The 9,876-nt window shown below is 44.1% G+C and overlaps 2 protein-coding genes across 4 annotated transcripts in view; one reads left to right on the top strand and one right to left on the bottom strand.

Annotated features, from left to right (window-relative positions):
• pbdc1 (polysaccharide biosynthesis domain containing 1) overlaps window positions 1–8,586 on the top strand; it is an 8,960-nt gene extending 374 nt beyond the window's left edge. Inside the window, exons 1-6 of one of the 2 annotated variants that reach the window (XM_048618569.1) lie at window positions 166–436; window positions 3,533–3,598; window positions 5,601–5,660; window positions 6,957–7,097; window positions 7,225–7,336; window positions 7,498–8,586. In XM_048618569.1, the coding sequence (XP_048474526.1) occupies window positions 3,548–3,598; window positions 5,601–5,660; window positions 6,957–7,097; window positions 7,225–7,336; window positions 7,498–7,682 (549 nt within the window). In that variant the 5' untranslated portion in view covers window positions 166–436; window positions 3,533–3,547 and the 3' untranslated portion in view covers window positions 7,683–8,586. Of the gene's footprint in view, window positions 1–165; window positions 437–3,532; window positions 3,599–5,600; window positions 5,661–6,956; window positions 7,098–7,224; window positions 7,337–7,497 lie in introns of those variants that run through there. The other variant, XM_020519912.2, reaches the window with a different exon arrangement.
• xpo7 (exportin 7) overlaps window positions 6,868–9,876 on the bottom strand; it is a 96,579-nt gene continuing 93,570 nt past the window's right edge. For both annotated transcript variants that reach the window (XM_048618567.1, XM_048618568.1), the window contains exon 28: window positions 6,868–9,353. In XM_048618567.1, the coding sequence (XP_048474524.1) occupies window positions 9,260–9,353 (94 nt within the window). In that variant the 3' untranslated portion in view covers window positions 6,868–9,259. The remainder of the gene's footprint in view (window positions 9,354–9,876) is intronic.

The raw sequence follows: 9,876 nt of genomic DNA, 5'->3' as shown, positions 1-9,876 counted from the left end.
CACACACACACACAGCAATCTCTGTCTCTGTTCACTTCTTTCCCACGGTCTCGCCCCCCCCCCCCCCCCCCCCCCCCCCCCCCCCCCCCCCAACCCCACGCCCCCCCCCCCGCCCCCACACACACACACACACACACACCAGTCTCTCTCTCTGTGTGGATCACCCCCGCTCAGACCCCTGTTTCTGAGCTGGTGCGAAACAGCCTCCTCCGACTAGAGCCTCCCCCACTGACCCTGCTCCGGCTCAGCTCGAATGGAAGGACAGCATACGTTTAAAGATGGGGAGTTTTTGTTTCCAAACCAGTGTTTGGGATCAGTTGCTGTCCTCCATTTGAGAGCATGGTCACGGCGTGGGAGCTTGCTGTGCACAGACTGACCCCTACAGTGCCCGTGAATATTTTGGGACAGAACATTTATCACATCGAAGCTGCTTCTGGTAAACTGGCTCCTGATCCATAACCTCTAATGCATGGTGTGTGGCATGAATGGACGTGGACACTCTTCAGTCTTGCTAGGTTCAATGATTTTTCAACGCAGAATCTTGTTTGTTACATGTTGGTGTGGAAGGCATATATTTACCCATCTGTCTTTACCCTGACAACATTTCTTGCCTTGCTGCAAGCCATATACCTCTCCAGGAATTTCTAATCATCAAAATGTCTTGAGTGTGGCGTTGAACTGCTGAAGGAACCATCAGGACAGGTGACCAAAAGTGCAGTCAGAGGCACATTTGTACAGGGTCCCTTTAAAGAAGGAGAGCTTTCTGCATGGGATTTCTAGATTATCGGCTGTCTGCATTTGAATGTAATGGCCACAGGGAAATACAGGTCAATATTAGAGGACTGCAGAAATCCTGCAGAGTTGCAACTTTCAAGAGGTTTTTTTTTAATACTCCGTTTGTGGGATGTGGGTGTCGCTGACTGGGCCGAGCATTTACTGCCAGTTTCTAGATGCCCCTTGAGAAGGTGGTGGTGAGTTGCTTTCTTGAATCACTACAGTCCACCTGCTGTAGGTTGACCCATAATGCAATGAGGGAGGGAATTCCAGGATTTGGCCTCAGTGACAGCGAAGGAATGGGGACATATTTCCAAGTGAGGATGGTGAGTGGCTTGGAGGGGAGCTTGAAGGTGGTGGTGTTCCCATATATCCTTTGCCCTTGTCCTTTCCAGATGGAAGTGGTCAGGGGTTTAGAAGGTGCTGTCTGAGGATCTTTGGTGAATTTCTGCAATGCATCTTGTAGATAGTACACACTGCTGCTACTGAGCGTCGGTAGTGGATGCTTGTGGATGTCGTGCCAGTCAAGCGGGCTGCTTTGTCCTGGGATGTGTTGAGCTTCTTGAGTGATGTTGGGGCTGCACTCATCCAGGCAAGTGGGGAGTACTCCATAACACTCCTGACTTGTGCCTTGTCGATGGTGGACAGGCCTTGAGTCAGGAGGTGAGTTACTTACCGCAGTATTTCTAGCTTCTGGTTGCTCTTGTAGCCACTGCATTTATGTGGTGAGTCCAGTTGAGTTTCTGATCAATGATAACTCCCAAGATGTTGACAGTGGGGAATTCAGTGCTGGTAATACCATTTGAATGTCAAGGGGCGATGATCAGATTGTCTCTTAAAAGAATTGGTTATTGCCTGGTGTTTGTGTGGCATGTGTGTCACGTGCCACTTGTCAGCGCAAGCCTGGATATTGTCTCGATCTTGTTGCATTTGCACATGGACTGCTTCAATATCCGAGGAGTCATGAATGGTGCTGAGCATTGGTGGAGGGAAGGTCATTGATGAAGCAGCTGAAGATGGTTGGGCCTAGGACACTACCTGAAGGAGCTCCTGCAGAGATGTCCTGCAGCTGAGAGGACTGACCAACAACCACGACCATCTTCCTATGTGTCAGGTACGACTTGAATCATCAGAGAGTTTGCCCCCAGTCCCCATTGATTCCAGTTTGGCTAGGGCTCCGTGATGCCACACTTGATCAAATGCTGCCTTGATGCCAAGGGCTGTTACTCTCACCTCACCTCTGGAATTCACCTCTTTTGTCAGTGTTTGAACCAAGGCTGTAATGAGATCAGGAGCGAAGTGGCCCTGGCAGAACCCAAACTAAGCGTCACTGAGCAGGAGCTGCTTGACAGCACTATCTATCACTTTACTGATGATCGAGAGTAGACTGATGGGGCGGTAACTGGCCGGGATGCATTTGTCCTGTTTTTTATGCACAGATTAGTGGTAAGGAAGAGAGGAAAAAAAAAGTGATAATGGAATATTTTAAAATCCAAGGACACAAGCGGTATTACAGTGCAAGTCAGCAAGCACAAGCTGGCGGACTGTAACCACAAGGTTTGACTGAGCTGAGTTGTATGGAAATTGAGAAGATGGGAGGCCACCAGGACACACATAGTGGAGCTCAGAGGTAGGAAAGACATGGACTTAGGGTTTGACCAGCAGATAGACTGGCACAACTGTGACACCACATGATGTTTCAAAGCTCGTAGAGTAAAGAGATAAACTTCTGTTCTCTCACTTTGGTCAACTTCCATGAGAATGCTGATCCAACAATGGAGGACTGACAAGAGATATCCAAGCCAGGATTGGTTTGTGACGTAAAATCAAGAGGGGTATAGATTGAGTTACTGATAGGTGTCTTTTACTGAGTTTGGGGGATTTCAAGACAAGGGGGCACATTGTTAAGGTGAGAGATTTAAAAAAAAAGGACATGGGGGCAAATCTTTTACACAGAGCGATGTTCCTTTGTGGAATGTAGTTACTGAGGAACAGGTGGATGCGAGCAGTAACAACATTTAAAAGACACTTTGGTTAAGTACATGCGTGGAAAAAGTTTGAAGGAATGTGGGCCAGGAGCAGGCAGGAGGGACTAGTTTAATTTGGGATTATGTTCAGCATGGACTGGTTGCATCGAAGGGTTTGTTTGCATGCTGTTTGACTCGATGAATGATGATCTCAGAACAGTGCTGTGCTTTTCATTATTGGTTCTGCCACATCTGTCATATCATCGAAACAAAGACCCAAGCCCTTGTCCAAGTTGGTGCGAAAGATCCCAGGGCAATTTTTCAAGACTAACAGGTAATTCTATTGACTGACCAGTATTGAGTCCTCAGCCACAAAACCAAAGTAGCATTTATTTAATTTCTGTTTGAGAGCTGCACAAACTTGACCTCCTGCATCCCATCAGTTATTACTCATCCAAAATATTTAATGGGTGTTCAACTGCTTGGGACATCTTGAAGCAACAGGAGGAACCACAGAAATGCAAAGCAGTACAGACATACAAGTTTACCCAGAGCTGCAAACACAAATTTCTTTCATTTCTATTGTGACTAACTTGTGTGTGTCCAAGTGTTAGACAGCCGTTGATTTAATTGCTGATGACTCCTGTCACTATCTCAGAATTCAGACTGTAAACAAGTAATATGCAGAGAAAGTGCTTTGAAAAAAAGATGGTGGGAGTTGCTGTCTGGTTATTATTAAGGTTGGACCTGTTAACACAAGCTGATTGCTGACTGTTTCTGCTTCCTGACAGAACGCTGGTGAGTTGATGTCTGTGGCACACAGCCTTTCCCAGCCAGCAGATTCCTATGTAAATGATGTGAGTATTTGATTTTGGTTCCTTTGTTCTTGAACGGGAATGAATGTTGCAAAACAATGTAGTTCTTGATACAGTCATTAATCCTAAAGAATTGTTATGTCCTCATTCTCAGGCTCACGTTTCTTTGGAGGAATTCAGTTCCTGATTTTTGTCAGCTGTCGGTCTAGCTGCTAAGCATGTTGTGTCAAATTCTGTACTATTTATTCACGCCTCGCATGTGGGGTCACTGCCCATTTCATGGAGCCCTTGAGTGCTGTGTGGTGGTGAGTCACTTTCTCAAGAAGTGGCAGTGTGAATGGGGTTGTTACAAACACAATATTCCAGGACTTGAACCCAGCAACAGTGAAGAGGCAGTGATAGTTGCCTGTCAGGATAGTACATGGTTTGAACGCATAGTGGAAGGTGGTGGTGGTGTTGCCGCCATGTATCTGCTGTCCTTGTCCTTTGAGGTGGTATAGGTTGCAGGTTCGTAAAAAGCTGGGGAAATCGTGGCCTGATGCTGCAGTGTAGCTTGTAGATAGTACACACTGCTGCCATTGTGCATGAGTGGTGGTGGGATGAAGGAAATGTGTGAACTGGTGGGTGCAACAACTCTAATCTTGATCGTGGACAGATGGTGTAGGAGTGAAGGTTTGGAATCACCCTATTCACCAATCTTAATTATCACTTCAATTTGCCAATATTTATCTTCTAATGAAACTTATGAGAAGCAATTATTTAGTCACGATCACAGTCGACACTGTTTTCACACAAACAACAGATTTCAGCAATACTTTATGAACCTGTGTGAGACACCACGGCAGGGAAAGGATTTGTATGAAGTGCAAGTCTTCTATAACTAAGCTGAGACCCAGTTGATCAAACTGTGAACTTCTTACACACAGCCTGATGAATTTCCCCCAATTGACAAGCTCTCTGCTAAAGCAGAAGTTGCCTTATAGTGACGGATAAAAGCTCTACTGTCTAAACGTAACTGTCTAACAGATGTGGTGTAGTTCTCAGTCGAACAGAGATCGAACTGTTTCCAATACAACAACAAAAAGTTGGCTTTGTCACCCAATGTCAGAGTTGCTGATTTTCTTCCCAAAAATATCTTTTGTCTGAATAGATGTGGAGAAGGAACTGGAAGAATGTTCTAGGCATTAGAATTCAAAAGTGTAAATAATTAATGCTGGAAATAGCAGGTTATGGAGCATAGAGTACAGACAGAAATCAAGTTAACAGTTCAGTTTAAAGATCTTTGCTTCAAACTGGTGAAAGGTTACTTAGTTTTTCTCTTTATGTCAGCTTGTTTGCATTTGCAGTATTTTGGACTAAGGAGGTCAAATAACATATGCTCCACAGGAAACATTTTCTCCCAGAGCACAAATAGCATGAGATTCATCACAGTGATGTTTGAAATCTTGCTGATCTTTGTTCTGTGAGCAAAGTTGTTCATCATCACAAAACCAACACCAAGAAAGACAGACAGATTGACAACTGTTGCACAGGCATAAGTAAACAAAAGAGCTGAAAGCCAAGGTTCGGCCCAGGGCTACAGGAGGATGTAGCTCAAGGAAGGCAGATGTACTTGAAAATGAGAATAACATCTTGTGTTTCTCATGTAAAAAGTGTCTTCTCAGGGAGCAAGCTTAGAATGTTTGAACTCAAGCCAATTTTCTTGTAGCTGTGGGACTACGGAATCATAGAACGGTGAGTACCGAAGGTAATCATTTCTGAGAGTAACTGAACAAGTCCCACTCGCCTGCACTTCTTGACGGTCCTCCAGGTGTTTGCCGGTGCACTTCTCTAAAACTAACAATTGAATCAGGCTGCTCAGCCCTCTCAAGAAAAGTATCCAAAATTTCTTTGCACCACTCCGGATTCTTCCAAATAAAATCCACCACAACTCCACTGTGGTTGTTAAAAACCCATTTTGTAAGTTGACAGTGTTTTGCCATAACATTTACGCTTAATGCACCCCTTAATTTAGTGTTACATAATTCTGCCTATTGTTTTTCAGCCAAACCTTGAAATGATGTGGGCTATGAAAGCGTATCAACACGCTGAGATTTATTTCAATGTAAGTACAAATCTTTGCAAATTCTTTAAGGGATGGTTGTTTTTCGTTCATTGCCAGGCATTTGGATGAGGAATCAAAAGTAGAAAATAAAAGGACAAGGTCAAGATGACACAGTGAAATTAGATTTTCAATCGTGCTGGTACAGAAGAGCATTTCATCCATCAGATAAAGTACTCTCACGCACATGAACATGGCATGATGAAATTCAATTTAATGATCAGCTTGCTTTCAAAGCCAAAGCCGAGATCAAATATAGCATTTAAAAAAAAAAAAAACTTTTCATATGCCATTATGCTGACTGGAATTAGCAAGAATCTTTCAACTTACTTGTCAAAAAGGTCCCAGACTCCACAATGTGCTTCCTGCAAGGTTCATGAATGGATTGATCTGATGCGGTGGTACTGAGGCTTTAGAAACCTACCTACTTTGTTAAAAACGTTAAAGTTTGGGAAATTTGACAGTTCAGCAATTGTTTGAAAGGTGGAACCAACATTACTTGGAATAAACCTGGAGTTGCCAGCTGCCGCAATTCCCAGGTCAAGCAAAATGGCATCACTTTTCATTGCCTGACACAAGTTTACCCCAGGTCAGAGCAACACAATCTGGTTGGGTTGAGGTTGGGATTCTCCGGAGTATTTGTAGGGAATTGTGCCGAGTACATGGATAATTGCAGAAAGGTTTGTCTATCACCAAAATCACGGAACTCAGAGAGTGGGTCAATATTATGGCACCCTGAGAAATACTTCAGTATTTGCAGTTGCTCTGTGAAAGTCAGGTTTGGACTCAGGAAAGCTGCCTCTTTCTAGCAGTGATGTTCGGAATGTGAAGGGTGTGTGACAATGTGGTTGTAATAAATAAGGCAGAAGAGATCTATCTGTTTTCCAGGCAGGGTGGTTGTCCACTGTGACTAAAAATCAGGGTATTTTCAGCTTTCTAATGGCAATATTAACAGGTTGTTGAATTGGAATCCATCAAACTCTGGTGTACAGACCCAAGAATTTCAGTATGCAACAGTGATTGTAGAGGAGTCTGGGACATAATGACCATTTAGTGGGAGTGTGGGGCAGTGTTTGTCATTCCAGGGGTTCCCTGCAAGTGTCAATCTTGAAAGGCAATGACCTGAGTGTGGAGAGAGAAGTAAGAGGTCCAAATCTGTGTCATAACTGCAGGTTTTTCATTGAGTGTCTTGATATGAAAACACCTGATCTGATGACAGTGTGAGGTTTATTTCACATTATTGCCATGAATACAAAAACCACTCATTGTGACTCACGGTACACCTGCTTCCTTTCAAAGCTCATTTGTTCAGTTGACCCAAAATTTCTTAAACTGACCAGAGAAGATGATCAAATTTACACTGAGTTCAGGAAGCAGTTCAGGGACTTGAAAATCGACATACTGGATCCAGAAAAGTTAAAGTCAGAAGCGGCCAAACTCGTGAGTTCCTTCATTTATTGTCCTTGTTGCCATGTCATTGGCTGCTCTGGGTTTTTGCACAATTCCACATGCTCAGAAGGAAACCCAGGGCAGGTCTTTCTCTGATCCACTTTCTCTCCTCTTGCAGCAATGGCGCCCATTCTGCCTGCAGTTCGAAACACTGATTGAAGACTTTAACTACGGCACACTGCTGCGGCTGGACTGCTCGAGAGATTACGTGGAGGAAAACACGATATTTGGTGAGGGATGACGGAAGGAGGTGGGGGAAGAGAAGTTGGGGGGAGGGGGGGAGATGAACGGGTCAAGAAAAGCTACGGAATTGCAAAAGAAAAAAAATGCATGAAAATATCGTTTTACGGAACTCTAATGTGGCTTTTCAATTCCCTCTTTCCCCACACAGCTACCAGGATCCAATTCTTTGCCATAGAAATAGCCCGGAATCGGGAGGGCTATAACACCGTGGTGTATGAAAGATCAACAAAAGCGAAGGCTGCTAATGTTGATGACAAGATCATCGAAGTCTCCACTAATCTAGAGGAGCCACTGGACCAGCCAGCAGCGTTAGCAAACACTGCACATTCATAGCAGATTGGAGGAACGCACGGGAATGGCTGCATCTTATTCTGTTGCTTGTCAAGAACGGGGACTGCTCTGGCTCACAGAATTTAATCCAGAGCTCCGTGTTTGAAAGCTTCAGTTCAAAACCAGACACAAGTGCTCTCAGTCCAGTTGGAGGTAACTGGAGAAATACTGAAAACTCAGTTTCTTCTTTAAAACAGTTCTGGGATATGTTGCCGAGTTTACTCAAACAGGGACTGGTAACAGGTACTGGAAAGACAATGTCATCAACTTTGAACTCCTGTCTAACGTCACACACGTAAAGGCATCCCGTGGAATGTAAGAGGCAGATGAACACAAATTGGGCAACACCACACAGCTATTAATATCATTGCACATATTAGAAAAACAAGGACAGAGAAAGATGGGCTGGGAGGGGAGAAAGATGGGCTGGGAGGGCCAGAGAGAAGAGGGGGTAGGTGGGGAAGCAAGTAATGTGAGGGGAGGGGAAAACAGGTAATTGGAGTAGAGGATTCTTTGTATTTACATAATTGCGTTTTGGCAGTGCTTTCCATGCAATCCAAAGATCTCCTAAAATGTAAATACCCAACGAAAGGCAAGCCTGGGGAGAGAGGAGGAGAAGCTGAGAGAAGGTTTAAGAACTGGGGGTTGGGGGTGGGTAATGGTAGAGGGATCAGTAATGGGAATAAAGAACAGCTTGCCCAATCCTTTAGGCAGTAGCTTTTCTTCTGCATACTTGAACCACGGGAGACTCCTTTCTGTACAAACCATGGACAGTTTATTCGCAGTCACAATGCTTACACTAGATGCAGCAAACATTCTTACATACCAACCTACCTGATCACGCAGTGATTCGGAAATGTTTAGTCAGAACATTCAGTGGAAAGGAACAATAAAAATATATAATCCATTGGTTTTCTGTTCCTTGGTGAATATAAACGAGCTGTGCTCAACACATAATTAGCAGCAACAGTATCTGTTACCTCTTCTACAGAAATTCCCTAATCACTAGTGGAACAATTGTTGGAAAAATGATGGGACAATTGGAGTGAAATCCACGAGTTGGTAAGTTTAGTTTCAGTCCTTATTTGTACAGTTTCAGTCCTGATTATACAGAGCTCTGTATCTAACTAAACTCCCACACACATTCCACCCCATCTACCTGACACCAACCAAGTCTCTCAAGATCACACTTCCAACTCTAAAAATTTCAATCACAACTCTTTCGTTTCTCTCTCTCTCTTTTAATTGATTTCATATAAACATTGTTCAAAATGTCTTAAGAAAAAAAATGTACAAGTTTATACAAGGCAGATGAGGGAGCGAGAGCACAAAGGCACTCGCTGTCAGGATTCTGTTTGCTAAAGGGAGGGTCAGTGACAAGTCCTGCAGTCCAATGCCAGGGGAACTGAGAGAGGGGAGGGGAAGTGGGCACTGCCCGTTTACCTGAAACCCCTGCGAGCTGTCCGACTTAACTCTGACCTCAATCCTCCACCACCTCCCCACCCATGTAACATCAATGATGCACATCCCTCTCCCAGTGACCCCTTCCAACCATGTGGGAAGTGAGAGACAGACAGACGTCAGCTCATCATGTCGCTGCTGTTGACACCATATGTCGAATTCTTCATCGAGTCGTTCACTTCCCTCCGAAATACCGAGAGGTTCTGGGTGAATCTGAGAAATGAAAGGAACGGCAAGTTAACACAGACCTCCATCAGCTCCCACGCTCTTCTCAACTTGACGTGGGCTAAAATACTGTCCGAGTATACAAAACAGGTGATAGTCTGAGTAAGTGAAAACTGCCAGCTTCACAGCACATGTCAATGATAAGCCATCTCCCATAAAACAAACAACTCATTTGGTAGTACCCTACTAGAGTACTGCGAGAAAAAATGTGTATCTTTACATAACCATCAAAAAAACAATCCTTTGGAGAATTGACGGTCCATCCTAACTCTGCCTTTGACAAGTTGGCATGTTGGACAGCCTTCTGATGAAGACACAGAAGAAGGCATTGTCCTCATTTTACCAGTGTTGGCTCCCTACAAGAGGTAACCAGTACATCCCACCCTGTTCTTTTTTACAGATGTGACATTCCGTTTCTTGTTTAATCGGGATTCAATTCCCTTTCTCAAGTTATTATTAAATCTATTTCTATGACCTTTTTAGACACTACATTCCAGAATCTTGAACCTTC

Source organism: Rhincodon typus, chromosome 40 (genome assembly GCF_021869965.1).
Source record: "Rhincodon typus isolate 14 chromosome 40, sRhiTyp1.1, whole genome shotgun sequence".
Taxonomy (NCBI): domain Eukaryota; kingdom Metazoa; phylum Chordata; class Chondrichthyes; order Orectolobiformes; family Rhincodontidae; genus Rhincodon; species Rhincodon typus.
The sequence above is the reverse complement of the archived record's forward strand: the minus strand, read 5'-3'. Positions and strand labels throughout refer to the sequence as shown.